The 17,444-nt window shown below is 41.4% G+C and overlaps 1 protein-coding gene across 1 annotated transcript in view; it reads right to left on the bottom strand.

Annotated features, from left to right (window-relative positions):
- Nucleotides 1-298: 298 nt before the first annotated feature.
- LOC136859856 (uncharacterized) overlaps nt 299-17,444 on the bottom strand; it is a 58,712-nt gene continuing 41,566 nt past the window's right edge. The window contains exon 3 of the mRNA XM_068225837.1: nt 299-457. Within this exon, the coding sequence (XP_068081938.1) occupies nt 299-457 (159 nt within the window). The remainder of the gene's footprint in view (nt 458-17,444) is intronic.

Here is a 17,444-nt window from a genome sequence, read left to right as displayed (position 1 = left end):
TTCTCTGCAGGCGAAGAGTTTTTTTATATGAAAATATTTTAAATATAGATATTTACAGAGACGAAACTCAGTGCACACATTGTACGAAAATCGACGTAAACTCTGATTTCCATCATTTGCATAGAATGCTTAAAGACGATGAACACAAATAATCTCAAATATTATCGAATGAGGCCAGTTATATTTTACTATATCTTAGATAATATAAAGAATCTTACTACAATGCACAGAAAAAACTTTCCATCAGCAGAAGAGAAACTTGCAGTAACACTGGGGTAAGGGAACTGATGAAATAAAGCTAATTAGGAATATCTGAGTTGAGGTGGGATGGGAATGTAGACAAGTTTGAATTGAGTAAGTTAGGATATGTATAAGGTTTAGGTAGGATAGCACGAGGAATGTAGTGGACTGTAGGTTTAGGACACGAGGTAGGTAGCCGGTTCATATCACTGGATTCCTGTGGAATTATTAAAATATATATTTACACACTTAAATTCACACGTGATACACAATTCAAGAACACTCGCTACAACATATTTACATTCAATAAACTCCGAATGTGCTAGTTGCATTGACTACTATGTCATCGTCCTCACTTCACGCGACAGACTGTCCGTATCCGCTTCATCACACTGGCTCCCACCGAGTGTCGTCGCCGGATGTAGCAGGTAGTGTACCGCATCCAAGTGGCAATACAAAATAGCACTGTCCAAATCTGACCTCTGGTGTGGGCTTGCTAAATTAGGGCTAAATTAGAGTGGAAGCAAAGAGGCAAATTTAAGTCTGGTGATCAAACAATATAATATAATCATATTTTATTTTCTGTATTTTCTTTCACATAATTCTTTTAAAATGTTAAAATTTGAGTGGAAAGGAATGAAATAAAATTATTTTTTTACAAGTTGTTTTACGTCGCACCGACACAGATAGGTCTTATGGCGACGATAGGACAGGAAAGGGTTAGAAGTGGGAAGGAATCGGCCGTAGCCTTAATAAGGTACAGCCCCAGCATTTGCCTGCTGTGAAAATGGGAAACCACGGAAAACCCTCTTTAGGGCTGCCTACAATGGAGTTCGAACCCACTATCTCCCGAATTCTGGCTACTGGCTGCATATAAGCGACTGCAGCTATCGAGCTCGGTGAAATAAAATTGTCTCCGTTTATCAATTTTTCGCAATCCGTGATTATCACGCCGCTAACAAGCTTCAACTGGCGCGAAGAAACCGTCAGCGGATGTTTAATTCGCTTCACTGGCGCAAAATAGCGCAACTTACGCATGATAATACTAGAACACTGAACAATGTTTATGAAGTATACAGCGCTAGCTGGCGCTAGCTCACGCGGGATTTGCTCCGTAGCTGCAGCCTAGACCTCATCCTCCTAACGGGGAATCAAACTTAAATCCATCTAGGTGAACCGAGCACGATTATATTACCTCGGATAGGCAGCGCGCGGCTGTGAGCTTGCATCCGGGAGATAGTGTGTTCGAATCCCACTGTCGGCAGCCCTGAAATGGTTTTCCGTGTTTTCCCATTTTCACACCAGGCCAATGCTGGGGCTATACCTTAATTAAGGCCACGGCTGCTTCCTTCCAACTCCTAGCCCTTTCGTACCCCATCGTTGCCACAAGATCTGTGTCGGTGCGACGTAAAGCCACTACCAAAAAAAAAAAAAAAGATCACCGTTATATTTATACCAACTTAGCCAGACTAGATCCACACACTCTTTTCTGGTATATTTAGACATAACTAGAGACGAGAATTATAGGCACTAAAAACAGATAACATAGGCAGGCATATAGGCTCTTAAATTAGCCAAAATACGCATGTAAATAGGCACTAGCGTGTAAAATAGGCAACAAAATAGGCATGAAAAATACTTATAATTTAATAGCGTACTCAATTACTATAAAAGGAATTTACAACAAGCAACTTTTCAATGTTTTCCGGTAACAATCATATTCTCCCCTACTCTACTAAGGTATCGTTTCACGTAATTTTTAATATATTTTCACCCGGTGAACTCGACAGGAAACTGCTAGATTTTAACTGAACAATTTTGAGGACATATTTCCGTGTAAGTTACGAATTCTCTTGTCCCTACTTTAAAGTTCCTAGAAACATCACCTCTAATAGTCTATTTCTTTTTTTATGAAACAAATGCGTGTTTATACTTATACTTTAAGCTTGCCAGGGACTCACCAAGCTGCCCCTAACAGCATTCTTACTTGTATAGAATTAAAACGGAGGCACTTTAAATCTCAGATTTGTGAACATTTTATATGTTGCTATTCGCTGGCTTTGTAAGCCGGGTCAGCTGCCATGAAGACTATTTTCTGTTGCCTGCAATAGATCCTGCATCATGAGTGCTCACAAGGCTGCCATCCTCGTTGAAAATTAGAAAACCGCGTGATATGAAATTGACGTGGCATGCGCCCATAACCTTACTTTCTGTCACAGTTTAGCAAGACTCTAGATGGGATGCTAGAGCTTACGCACGCCAGATTCTTATCGCTTGCTCCTCCCCAGCACAACGGCTACTAACTGGACCTCACCAATCCAGACCAACGGTCTTTACACTGGCCTGGTCTTGTAAAGGTAGTCTTTGCAGCCTTGTAAAACACGCTGTGACATCGTCCTAGCCGTGCCATCTTGTATGTCTAGCTTTCGTGACATCGTCCTAGCTGCACCACATTGGATCTTCAACCTATGTTTCGCGAAGGCTTAGCGGAAGTGTAATAGAGTTACTCACGACTTTTAAAAATTTCAGTTGTAGTGCGCTTCTGTGGTGTGGTAGCTAGCGTAATTAACCGCCACACACGGAGGCCCAGGTTCGATTCCCGACTCTGCCGCGAAACTTGAAAATAGGCACGAGGGCTTGGAACTGGGTTCACTCAGCCTTGCGAGGTCAACTGAGTAGATTCAGGTTCGATTCCCACCTCAGCCACCGTCGAAGTGATTTTCCGTGGTTTCCCACTTCTCCTCCACGAAAATGCCGGGATGGTACCTTAAGGGCGCGGCCACTTCCTTCCCTCTTCTTTGCCTGTACCTTCCAATCTTCCCATAACTTCACGAGGTCCCTGTTCAGCATAGAAGGCTGTCTGGGCGAGATACTTGTCATCCCCCCAGTTGTATCGCCCGACCCAAAGTCTCACGCTCCAGGACGTTGCCCTTGAGACGGTAGAGGTGGGATCCTTCGCTGAGTCCGAGGGGAAAATCTATCCTGGAGTGTAAACAGATTAAGAAAGAAAGAAAGAAAATATTTCAGCTGCAAATCTCTATTTTCACAGGAAGTGAATCAGAGTTCAAAATCCCGATTTTCAATTTTCACCCACACTGTGACAAGAGGCCACCGGTGTTCTAAATGCTCGTTCAGTAATTAAATGATTATTTAAATTTTAGCAATATAAACTATTGAATGTTGACGGCTAATACAGCATTACAACAGAACAACTTTCCACAATACGTAAATTAAATGCGATCGGCGATCGCAGTCCAGTCACAAAAAAAAAAGAAAAAGAACAAACGAACTTACCTCCTTACAGCAAGCTTGGAAGAAGACTACCGTTCCATCCGTAGTGAAAATGGGATCCCCTGTGATCCACCGCTTCAGCCAGTAGGACTTAGACGATTTTTCTTTGCAATTACTTCTTTACGTCACGCCGACACAGATAGGTCTTATAGTGACGATGGGACGGGAAAGGCCTAGCAGTGGGAATGAAGCAACCGTGGCCTTAATTAAGGTACAGCCCCAGCATTTTCTTGGTGTGAAGATGGGAAACCACGGGAAACCATCTTCAGGGCTGCCGGCAGTGGGGCTCAAACTCACTATCTCCCGGATGCAAGCTCACAGCTGCGCGCCCCTGAGCGCACAGCCAACTCGCCCGGTGATATTTCTTTGGGCATTGCCACAGACACACTTCTTCTTCACACTAAATCACAACACATTCTGAAGATAAAGAGTAAGTGAACAACAGTTCACATCGAGAAGGAGGTATAAGGGATATGGGTTGTGTAACGTAGTTCGACGTTGATTGGTTTTCGCATATGTCTTAGAAGGATGGAGGGGTTGTAGGCTTTGAGGTCAAATTGTTCCTTGTTTCTCCGGACGAAATTTCTCAAGAACTATTTCTGGTGACTTCCGAGAATTCCCATTTTTTCGTGGGGTAAACAGATCTTGAGAAATGAGAAGATAATTCTGTCGAGCACATCAGTTTATAATGCACTAGAAGAAAATCGGCTTCTTTAAAATAGATTCAAAAGGCTGAACCATGCTCCTTTTGCATGTTTCTCATATGTTATGTTTACTACTCATACAAGTTTTGTTGACCTCAGTTCGAGGAAAAACCTGAGTATATCCCTTGATAGGCCACAGAGCGCAGCACTCTGCGTGGTGTGTATTGACGATCTTTTGCCGTACTAGACTACTGTTTTCATCTTTTGACGCATATCTTTGCCTTCCTCACTCGTGATTTTTTTTAACAATGGAGGCTAGACGATGTGAAATCGCCTTCCTTTGCTTTAGGTGGATTTTTACCTTATTTAAACGTGGGTTTACCACCATTCATGCCATAATTAATGTCTTGATTTAACAGGTATGTGCTTTCTGTTGTCTCTTTATTATTACTACGTTTGCATTACCTTTTTACGATCCCTGATGGGCCGGTCGATGTGCATCTTCTATTTCGGTTCGTGTAAATGGCGTGTGTGACTGTGAGAGGTTAATATTATGATTACTGCTAATTTGGGAATTTGGTCTCGAATCCATCACGTTTTTGGTGCACTTGTTCGGGTGCATTTGTTTTGTTTGTACCTGGCCGCCTTCGAAGCAACGACTTTCGTGTCGACAAAGTTTTATTTGAAGTCGTACGAAACTCAAACTTAATGTGATTTGGTGCACGATCCTGCCTGTTTTGCCCGATTATACAAAATACGTATAATCTTATATTGTGCTCCCATAGTGCACGTTATTAGTTCAATATGCGAGATCTGGAACTGTGTTAAGGTGAGTCATGTGGCGTGTATTTGTACCTCATGTGAATGTTATGAGTGAATGCTGGTGTCTGAAGCAAGTTGTTAGGTTCACCAATTAAAAATCAGAAAACACCCCGCCGAAGTCATATATTTTTACTTTTTATTCAGAAGAAAAAAACAAGCACTTCTCTATGTCAGCCATTCACATTTTTTTCAACACCCACACACACTCTCCAACCCAGACATCTCTCTCTACTGCCAACCCCATCATATTACATTTAATTTCAAATATGTTACAAACTCAACATCCTCCCACCTTGAGTTGTGGGAACAACTCAACACATCATTTATCCACATAACAATACAAAACTGAATTTACTATACACAATACAAAACAGCAAGATCACCTCTCCCCTTTTCTTGTCTCTTTTGGAACTCAAAATAAATAAAAACACTTGAGATAAATATCACATAGAATAAATGAACACTTGTGAAAAAATATCACTCAATCCTCAAATCTTTTGGGTTTAATCACCAGTCTCCCACTACTAGTTTTCAGTTTGGAGCTATCGGTCGATGATTTAATTGTCCTTCGGTCACTTTCTTTCTTTTCACACAGCTTAAATTGTCTGAAGACATGGTCTTCTGCAGATGTCACTTCGAGTGGGTATACCTTCTGCACCGGTCTCACGAGTACCCCTCTTTCAGTCTTCAGACGAACAAGTCTCACAACACCACCTTTGCCAGGGATAACTTCCATCACTCTTGCCAACGGCCAATTCAGTCTCTTGGGGTTGTCATTGTCTACTAGTACTACTTCATCCACGAAGGGTTTGTACTGACTTTTTGTATGGTGGTTCTTCTGAATTAGTTGTCCAAGATACTCATTCCTAAACCTCAACCTTAAAGTTTCTTTTATTTTCTGTCTATATCTGTATCTTTTGTCGAATCTTACATTTTCTATCATGTCGATATCGGGCATTCCAACCTCCTTGACCTCTTGCAGAAACATTGCAGGGGTTATTGCCATCAGGTCACTTCCATCATTGGACAGGTAGGTAAGCGGCCGAGAATTCATCACAGCTTCGATGTCACACAAGACTGTCATCATTTCTTGGTACGACAAGCACGAATTTCCCAGAACTTTCCTGAGCATTTGTTTGAGAACACCAATCAATCTCTCCCACCAACCTCCCCACCATGGTGCAGCGGGTGGATTAAATTTCCATTCAATTTCATTTGCAGAACTATATTCAATAATTTTATCCCACTGAATCGTCTCCAAGGCATTACAGACGCCATGAAAATTCGTGCCATTATCACTGTAGACTATCGCTGGCCTTCCACGTCTGGATACAAAGCGTCGAAAGGCTTCTAGGAATGTTGAGGTAGCCAAAGATGTCACAAGCTCCAGATGGACCGCACGAAAAACAGCACACGTGAACAAACAGACCCAGGCTTTCTCTCCTCCTCTCAAAATCAAAGGTCCTGCAAAGTCTACCCCTGATATCTCAAAAACCGAAGCCTCTCTCACTCTGTCAACGGGTAGATGAGCCTGTTCCGCTTCAAGATGTTTTCCATGGTATCTTCGGCAGACAACACATGATGCAATTGCACTCTTCACAGTTCTTCTTCCACCGAGGATCCAGTATTTCTGTCGGAGCCCGCTGAGCAGAATCTGTGTACCAGCATGACATAACTCTTTGTGTTTTTCCCTAATGAGAGCACGAACTAAAGCATGTTTTGCAGGAAGGATAATAGGACAGCGGAAAGCGTAATCATCCCGACGTGCTATTATCTTTGTTTTCAGTCTCATCACTCCCTCGTCATCAGTGAAAACACAGAGTGTGCTAAATCTCTCGTCCTTTACATCTACAAAACACTCCTTTTGTATGAACTTCATCACAATTTTCTCCGCTCTGGTCGTCTCCTCAACTGATAGTTCTGCGTATATCCTAGTTAATTTTTGTTGTCGACAATTGTGCAGAAATCTCAAGATCCACCCCATCATGCGAACTGTTTTCCGAAAACTCGAGAAATAGTCGAGGTGCCACTCTTGCGTATTTGACTTATTTTCTATTGCGGTCATAGTGTTGACTTTTCTTCTTTTTTCTTCGAACACTTCTTCATCGTTTCTTGTAACTTCGGAGCAGGGCCATTGAGTAGGGGATTGTTTCAGCCATTTCGGACCCTCCCACCATCTCTGTTCCAGTAAATGCTTTGGATCACATCCTCTTGATGCCAGGTCAGCTGGATTCATGGTTCCAGGAACATGTCGCCACTGTTCAGTTCTGGATAATCTTCGGATTTCTTGAACTCTATTCCATACGAATGTTCCCCAAGGTTCGTCTAATTTTATCCAGGATAACACTGTCGATGAGTCACTCCAATAATGAACAATAATTTCCTTTGACCTTAATGATGGTAACACTGATGTGGCAAGTCTAACACCTATGGTAGCTGCTAATAATTCCAGACGTGGTATGGTGATCTTCTTCTTGGGTGCCACTCGTGCCTTTGCTTGTACAAGCCGTAGATCCACGTTATCAATCCTCTGTACTCGCAAGAATATAACTGCTGCATATGCGGTTTGACTAGCATCGCAGAATATATGTATAGAGATATCTTCAACCGATTGCAGCCTTCCAATCAGACATCTGTGAATCTTAATCTCAGCCAGGAGAGGTAGTTCTGCCAACCATTTCAGAAACCTTTTCTTTGTCGATTCATTTACCTCAGTGTCCCAGTCCAGCTCAGAAGCCCAAAGTTCCTGCAGAATTAATTTAGGGCAGAGAGATACAGGACATGAAAAACCAATAGGATCAAATAATCTATGAGCAGCTCTTAGTATTGTCCTCTTTGTTATTACATCAGGTATGATATCAATGACATGTGCCAGATTCAACTCCATAGTATCGTTTTCTTTATTCCAAACGAGTCCCAACACTTGTGATAGGTTTTCAGTTGTTTTGTCGTGAGAATACTCCCACCCTCGCAGGTTGAAAGATGCCTTCTCCATAATTATTTTTGCCTCTTTCATGAATGAATTGAGCTCAGCTTCATTGTTAACACTTGTAGTACAATTATCTACGTAGAAACATTCTTTCAGTCTTTCTATTGTCGGAACCAAGTAGGGATTGTTATCAACTGCTTCTCTCTTCATCTTGTTCAAATGGAATTCTATTGTTGCCGACAGCAAGAAAGGAGAACATGCAAGACCGAAAACAACTCTATTATGACGAAACACTTTCATCTTTTCTGTACTTTCCTTATCCCACCAAAAAAATCTTAGAAAGTCACGGTCTCTAGGATGGACGCTTATTTGGAGAAATGCCTTTTCTATGTCTGCGATGACTCCAATATCATTTTCTCTGAACTTGAGTAATGAACTAGGAATCAACTCTATAAGGTTAGGTCCTTTTTCAATACAATCATTTAGAGAAGGAGCGTTCCTCTGTTTCGCAGAGGCGTCAAATACAGGTCTTATCTTGGTGGTGCTGTTCTCTTTCAAGACAGGTCGATGTGGTAAATAGTGTCCGCCATTCGCCAGCTCTTCTTCGGATACCATTGCAATAATTCCTTGCCCCATCCAATCTCGTAAGACACCATCGTATCCTCCATAATGTTGCTCAGTTTGTAGTTTCATTGTGACTGTCTCCAATCTGCGCTGAGCTATTTCGCTATTGTCCGGAAGAGGTGGATGTTGCTCGCTCCAAGGTAGACACACTTCATATCTGTTGTCTTCATTCAGCCTCACAGTCTCAAGGAAATTCTTCCTAACTCGTTCATTCTTCTCGACGGTAGATTCCTTTTCTGCAGGATCAGTAATTCCAAGAATTTCTAAGTCCCAGAGATCACAAATTTTTGTTTGTTTTGAAAACAATGATGTCACCAACAGTGACGCTGCATCCCTTCTAGGTTTATTACTTATAATTTTTCCCATTAGTGTCCACCCTAGAACAGTCTCTACTAGAACTAGACCACACTTTAGTTGATGTGTCTTTCCAGTAAGCAATTCACCTGCGACATCTGCCCCCAGTAGAATCTGTATGGGTCCTCGGTCTTGTACGTCTGTTAAACAAATCTTCAGATCCTTTATCTCATTACTCCAAGCACCATTTCTAACATATGGAACATCTTCACAAATTATTTCTTGGCTCAAAACTTGCAGTTCCTTGGAATAGTTTCCCTCTAATCTTCTTAAACTTATGTTGTAACAATCATGCTTTACCTCTTGGGAACGTACTCCCCCAAACAAAGAGTGTATTAGAGTTTCCTTTCCGACTGACTGGTACCCCATTTGTTCAGCTAAGCCACGCACAATGTAAGATTTAGTAGACCCGGTATCAATGATCGCTCGCGCTGTTTTTTGTTTACTCTTACCCATAACAACAACCGCCAGAGTTTGTAAATATACCTCAGGAGAACAAGAGACGTTAGCCATAGACTTATCTACATGAGTGGCATCCTCACTAATCGACTTTCTTTCTCCCTCAAAATTATTTTTTGAAACACTTTCTTTGTCTTTGTTACCAAGTTTATAACACATTAGTACCACATGCTTCCCACCACAAACAATACATCTAATAATGGATTTACAAGCTTTACTTTGATGACCTCTCTTTAAACAATTAAAACAACAGTGCTTGTTACTCAAGATTTTCCTTCTTTCCTCCACAGTCATTTGTTGAGCTTTAATGCATTCTGAACTTGAATGAAGTTTAAGACAAAATACACACTCCTGTCTTTTAGAAATATCAGTAGATAACAAGGCAGAAGCAGTGGGGATATTTGGTTCAGCAGCTTCCCTTGGTTTTTTGCCTCCCTTAATCTTGAGCCCTTGGGATGTATTAATGTTGAACCCTTTCATTGCTAATGAAATTCTTTCCTCACTAACAACTTCACTTTGGAGAAAAGCCATGAGCTGTTTTCAAACGATCTTTGGAGACAGAATCACATCTGAAAGAAGTATTCCTTTGCCAGGCCCTTAGTAAGTCTTCTGGCAAGGATGATTCAATTAAGGGGTATAGCATTGCAGTGCACTTTTCTGTAGTAACTCCTAAACTTTCCAGAGACCTGAGATGTGATTCTAATTTATCATATAAACTACTAAGTGTTGGTTTTTCTGTAGAATTTACTGCATTGTTTAAAACTAGCTTCAGTAGTTCACGAACGTAAACTTCTACCTGTAAGTCCTCCCTACCAAATCGAGCTTGAAGACTGTCTATCGCTTTATGATAATTGTCGGCTGTCGGAGGGAAACTTGTGACTAACTCGTACGCTCTAGAACCTTCTATCATAGCTTGAATGAGATACTGGAATTTATCTTCCTCCCCCATGTCCTCATCTTCGTGTATTTTACGGAACTGACTCCAAAAATATAACCAGTCAATTATTTCCCCAGAAAACTTCTTCAATTCTATTTTTGGAAGCCTGTATTTCTTTCTTTCAGCTACATTTTCATTTACTACACTTTGGGTAGAGGAAGCCGGCACAGTGGTATTCAAAAATCTTGTTGCTTTAGCCCTACAGCTCAAGAATTTACGTCTATATTCATCAGCTGATTCTTCCTCATCTGCTATTTGATCAACCTCACAATTATCATCTATCATCTGTTGAAATACCAATCCATCTAAATTAGCGATAGTATCATACCTTTCTTGAAGGATTTCTAGTTGTACCTGAATTTCTTCTGTGTCTGGTTCACCGTCTTGTAACGACGACATAACCTCGTTGTATACTCGTGTAAATAACCGCCGCTTTACGGTCCTTGCTTTCGTGAGGTTTTCCATCTTTTTTATTTTCACGGGGGTCTTCCTTTATTAATGATGTCCTGTCACGGTCGCCAATAAATGTTAGGTTCACCAATTAAAAATCAGAAAACACCCCGCCGAAGTCATATATTTTTACTTTTTATTCAGAAGAAAAAAACAAGCACTTCTCTATGTCAGCCATTCACATTTTTTTCAACACCCACACACACTCTCCAACCCAGACATCTCTCTCTACTGCCAACCCCATCATATTACATTTAATTTCAAATATGTTACAAACTCAACACAAGTAAAAGATGGGCTATCGATTGGTTCATTCATGTTTTATTTCGGTTTCATTTCGATTTTGTTTGGGTACCTCATTTCCTTATCTTGGTACAGATTTGTCATTTACTTGGCCATGTGTTGGTTGGGGCTCGGCCTAACCGCCGGTCGGCCATGTTGGTATTCTTATTTTTCGTATCTCTGCGCATGCCTGTTTTATTTTGCTGGACCAAAGATGCTGTACTCAGCGCCTTTGGCTGGTTCATTCCTTTACTCCTTGCGTCTTATGTTGATCTCTGTGGTGACGTGGGTTAAAATGTTTTTGTAGTAGGAGGCTTCTATTGTTGTCGTGCGAATGGAGAATGGAAAGATATGCGCTGTGAATAATTTAATCTGAAGTTTAAAAAAATAAAAAAATATATATTGGCTGTACTACCGTGCGCACGGGAAATTTAATTAAAATATTAATGGTAATGAGGTCATTGCTGTATCAGTGAGCTGATAACGAAATATTTGGTGTGTGTTATAATTATTTATGTTGAGCTCACCCCACGACCTCGGCAGAAACGCTTGTGAAGGTATGTTTATGTCTTGTTTTTTCTTTTCTCTGTTATGCGATTGGCTTCTTTTTTCCATGTTTGGATTCTATTATTAATTTACTAATAAACCTTGTCCTTATGTTTATTCTACGTTTCATTTATAGTAGTGTTCTATAATCGTCCTCGTTGGTTAATAACGAGGCCCATCTTGAGCTCAGGGCCGTTTTCTGCCTTCCCTAATCGCGGTCCGCACCTCATTCTCCCGTTACGTGTGTTTCATTTTCGTCATATGCTATCCGTAAGGGAGGGGTTTGGCACAAGGCATTACATAGGCAATTATACTCAAATAGGCACAAACCCATGAAATAGGCATTTATAGACACAATAAAACCAACGAAATCTTGCTTAAAGCTCCCTAAAACAGATTTATATCTCAAAAGCCTACGTTTCTGAACATAGGAATAAAATAGGCAAATGGGCAAATTCCCGTCTCTAGATATAACATTTTAAGAAGTAAAGCAAGGTGACTTTAGCCTGGTAGAAGATATAAGAAAACCCACTCATGAAAACTGAACCTACTTCCCACAATTGAATGGCAGGTTACATTTGCTCACTTTAATGTTACTTGCTCACTTAAAAGTTTATTCAATTTAGTACTTGTGTGTTGGTGGATGAAACGTTTTACAGCACACAACAGGTGTAAGCAATCCCCTGACAACACGTGGAACTCCCATCTGGAAAGTAAATTGAAATTAGCCATCTCCAACTTTACACCTAAAATATAACACCCTCGCTTTGCTCCTATAAAAGTGAAATGAAAATCCATAGCCTGTTTCCAGTCCTTCGAACGGGTCAGGAATGGAAAGAATGAAGCCCCGATCTAGCGGCGAGGGTACGAATTGTGCCGACTGCCGAAGCCAGTCGCATTCCCCTGAGGCAATGACTAATGAATGACAGATGAATTGAAATGATCTTGGAGAGTGTTGCTGGAATGAAAGATGACAGGGAAAACCGGAGTACCCGGAGAAAAACCTGCCCCGCCTCCGCTTTGTCCAGCACAAATCTCACATGGAATGACCGGGATTTGAAACATGGAACCCAGCGGTGAGAAGCCGGCGCGCTGTCGCCTGAGCCACGGAGGCTCTTCCTCTGAAAGTATTTCCGCAATATTTCAAATTTATACCCTGGTACATTTAACGGGCACAGTGTGAATCGACTTAAACCTAATGATACGTTACCAATGAAAATGAAAATCCGCTGCCTGTTTCCACACATTTGAGGGGGTCAGGAATGGAATAAATGAAGCCCCATCTAGCGGCTAGGGTAGGAATTGTGCCGGCTGCCGAAGCCTGTCGCGTTCGTCTGAGACAAAGAATAATGACTGAAAACGAAATGATATTGGAGAATGTCGCTGGAATTAAAGATGACAGGGGAAACCGGAGTACCCGGAGAAAAACCTGTCCCGCCTCCGCTTTTTCCAATACAAATCTCACATAGAGTGACCGAGATTTGAACCACGGAAACCAGCGATGAGAGGCCGGCGCTGAACCACAGAGGCTCCTCGGATGCATTACAAATATTGAGTAATATTAACTCAAATATTTAGGTAGATAGATAGATAGATAGATAGATAGATAGATAGATAGATAGATAGATAGATAGATAGATAGATAGATAGATGTCTTTATTGGCGTAGTTAAGACCAGTTTTCATAGTTCCGTGGACTGGAAGCTTTCAAATAATCAACGCTATATTTAGCAATATTTCTAATTTACGTTGTACTATTACTCGATATAACAACCAAGGTAATGATGTTATTTTCATTCATTATTAAGTAATGTCATCTATAATTATTATTCTCTTTGCAAGAAGCGAACTCTCCGGGGATTCGACGATTCAGATCTCACGTAAGTCGTCTGCGGTGACATTGCAGGAAATTAACATTCCCATTATTTTCTGTGTTGCATGTCTACAGCACAAAAAGCAGCATTCTAAAATGAGATGTAGATTTCAGATTGTTCGGATGGTTATGGTTTCTATGACTATTTAATAGTTTGTCAACTGTGTCTGCAATCTACATACAGCACACACCACTAAAGGTTATTAAATTAGGTCAGATCCTTTCTTCAGACTAATCAGATTAACAAATACGATGTTGCTACAACATATAATACTAATTGTATTACAGACACTGATATAATACTTCAGTAATAATAATAATAATAATAATAATAATAATAATAATAATAATAATAATAATAATAATAATAATAATAATAGACCTAATTATGTCCGCCTCTGTGGTGTAGTGGTTAGTGTGATTAGCAGCCAGACTCGGATGTACTAGTTCGATTTGCGGCTATGCTACGGAATTTAAAATGTGGCACAAGGATTGGAACAGGGTCCACTCAGGCTCGGGAGGTCAACTGAGTAGAGGGTATTAGATTTCCACCTCAGCCGTCCTTGAAGTGTTTTTCCGTGGATTTCCAATTCTTCTCCAGGCAAATGCCGGGATGGTATCTAACTTAAGGCTACCGCCGCTTCCCTTCCTCTTCCTAGCCTATACTTTCCAGTCTTCCCATCCCTCACGAAACCCCAGTTTAGCGCATCAGATGAAACGGCAAAATGTCTCAAGCTCCAGAAATTATTATTATTATTATTTCTTTCTTTCTTTCTTTCTTTCTTTCTTTCTTTCCTCCAGAGTTGGATATTCCCTCGAACTCAGCGAGGGATCCCACCTCTACCGCCTCAAGGGCAATGTCCTGGAGCTTCACACTCTGGTCGGGGGATACAACTGGGAAGGATGACCAGTACCTAGCCCAGGCGGCCTCACCTGCTATGCTGAAGAGGGGCCTTGCAGGGGTATGGGAAGTTTGGAAGGATTAGACAAGGATGAGGGAAGGAAGCGGCCTGGCCTTAAGTTAGGTACCATCCCGGCATTTGCCTGGAGGAGAAGTGGGAAACCACTGAAAACCACTTTCAGGATGGCTGAGGTGGGAATCGAACCTACCTCTATTCAGTTGACCTCCAGAGGCTGAGTGGACCCAGTTCCAGTCCTCGTACACGTTTTCAAATTTCGTGGCAGAGCCGAAAATCGAACCCGGAACTCCGGGGGTGGAAGCTAATCACACCAACCACTACACCACAGAGGCGGACATTATTATTATTATTATTATTATTATTATTATTATTATTATTATTATTATTATTATTATTATTATTATAAAAATGATCACAGCTACAGTGTGTGGGGATTTTGATTTGACTCCATTTAGGATGCTAAAGTGTCAACACCAACGTTTCATTTTAATCTACCAGATTCTAGAGAAAGCGAAATCTGTTCCTACTGTTGAGTACCGGTATTAATTTTGTGGAGGACCGGCCTGAGTGGCTCGAACGGAAGAGCGCTCCTCTCATGACCCCAAGGTTGCGAATGTAAACCCGGCTCAGTCCGGTGGCTTATGAAGATGCACACATACTGTACGTCAGCCTCAAATTAGTTATGGTGTGTGTTGGCGAATGGCTAGCCCTGAAGCCTTCAGTTCAGACGGTCCTGGGCTCGATTCCCAAAGTATTCGGGGAATTTAACTGCATCTGGTAAAGTCCACTGACTCTGAGAATGAGTGTTTTGTTGGTCCCAACACATTCCTCTTCATATACAAAACACACCACACACGGTTCGTCTCAGGAAGGTCATCTAGTCGTTAAACAGGGCAAGACTACAAATGCGACACGGTTCGCTTCCGCGACCACTCCAGGGTGTGGAGAAATAATAATAATAATAATAATAATAATAATAATAATAATAATAATCCGTAGTAGAACTCCCGCAGGAATAATTGTGACACCCCGGCGGCTCTGAAATCCCCAAAAAGTTATTTTGCTGGACGTAAGAACAATAACATTACTCAAGTTTCTGTTGTTTGTGTCATCAGTCCATAGACTGGTTTGATGCCATCCTATTCATGTGCTAAGCTCTTCATTTCTATATAACTGCTACATTATACATCTACCCTAACCTTTTTTGGGGGGTTGCCTGACCGAGGCGGTAAAGGCGTGCTCGGTTCGCCCGGAAGGACGCGGGTTCGAATCCCCGTCAGGAAGTCGTAAAATATAAGAAACGAGATTTCAACTTCCGGAGGTGCATATGGCCCTGAGGTTCACCAAGCCTACAACAAAAATGAGTACCGGGTTAATTTCTGGGGGCAAAGGCGGCCGGGCGTAGACTCAACCACTCTACCCCATCACGTGCGGAGGTTACGAATAGTGGAAGCCTTTACCTTCCACCATTCCAAGGGCCTTCATGACCTGTACGGAGATGACTTTGCTTTGCTTTTTCCTAACCTGTTTGTCATATTCATGCCTAGGCCTACAACTAACGTTCTTACCGCCTGCACTTCCCTCAAAAACTAATTGAACAAGTCCTAGGCGTCTTAAGATGTGTCTCGGTTCAGAGGGTCACGGCTTCGATTCCCGGCCGGGCCGGAGATTGTAACCTTCATTGGTTAATTCCAATGGCCCGTGGGTTGGGTGTTTGTGCTGTCCCCAACATCCCTTCAACTCACACACCAGATATAACACTATCCTCCACCACAAAAATACGCACTTACCTACACATGGCAGATGCCGGCCAGCATCATCGGAGGGTCTGTCTTACAAGGGCTGCACTTGGCTAGAAATAGCCACACAAAATTATTATTATTATTATTATTATTATTATTATTATTATTATTATTATTATTATTATTATTGTTGTATGTGCCTTATCATTCTATCTTTTTTCTGGTCAAATTCGGCATAATCGATAAATTATTATTATTATTATTATTATTATTATTATTATTATTATTATTATATTCTTCTATTGAGCGAGTCGCCATGCGGTTTGGATCACGTCACGCAGCTGTGAGCTTGCATTCGGGGGATAGTGGGTTCGAACCCCACTGTCGGCAGCCCTGAAGATGATTTTCGGTGATTTCCCTTTTTCACACCAGTAAATGCTGGGTCTACACCGTAAATAAGGCCACGGCCGCTTCCTTCCTACTCTTAGCCTTTTTCTATCCCATGGTCGCCATTTAACCCACCTGTGTCGGTGCGACGTAAAGCAAATAGTGAAATATATACTTTTCATTTTCGGGTAAATACCGAATGTATCACTAGAGATATATCACATGTTAATATCGTAAAACATGGACTGCTGAATGGCTTTCTCCGCCTTTCAATACTCTGACTCTCTCTCAGTTAACCCGCAATCCGGAGGGCGACAATCTGCCATTAATGCATAGAGGGAACTAGTGCAGAATTAAAATGGTAAACGCAACATCACTTTCAAGAAGGATCTCATCCCGTCTGAGCAATTTCTGTGACCAGAGGTGATTAGCAATGATTTGCTTTTCTTTTTAGGGTCGGAGGTGGGAAAAAAAGAAAACCGAATCGAACTTTTATCTGAGTATTGAGATTCTTCAGTGAGTGGCAGATTAACGAGATAACTAACCCCCTTGACCGAAAGTGACTTCAACCTGCTCTTTTGACTTAAGCATATACTGAGGAGTAGATGCACACCGCCACAGAAAATGACCATCGATTGATGATGATGATGATGATGTTTATTGTTCAAAGGGGCCTAACAGCTAGGTCATCTGCCCCTAATTGTACGAGGTGCAACGAAATGAGAAGATAATTAAAACTTCAAAATGTATCCAGTGACTAAAATATAAAACGGATTGTGATGAAAATCGACCATGATACCAAAACAATTAGTGGATACAGTTCACAATGCTTTCTTTCCTGAGATGATGCTTGTTATAAAGAGGGGTCCAAAATCAAGGTCACCGGCTCCTAATTAATAGTAGTAATCCTTGGTAAAACAGAACCATGGTGTAACTCCTATGGTG

The sequence above is a fragment of the Anabrus simplex genome, chromosome 1, assembly GCF_040414725.1.
Source record: "Anabrus simplex isolate iqAnaSimp1 chromosome 1, ASM4041472v1, whole genome shotgun sequence".
NCBI lineage: Eukaryota > Metazoa > Arthropoda > Insecta > Orthoptera > Tettigoniidae > Anabrus > Anabrus simplex.
Note: the sequence above shows the minus strand (reverse complement) of the source record. Positions and strands in the feature narration are given on the sequence as shown.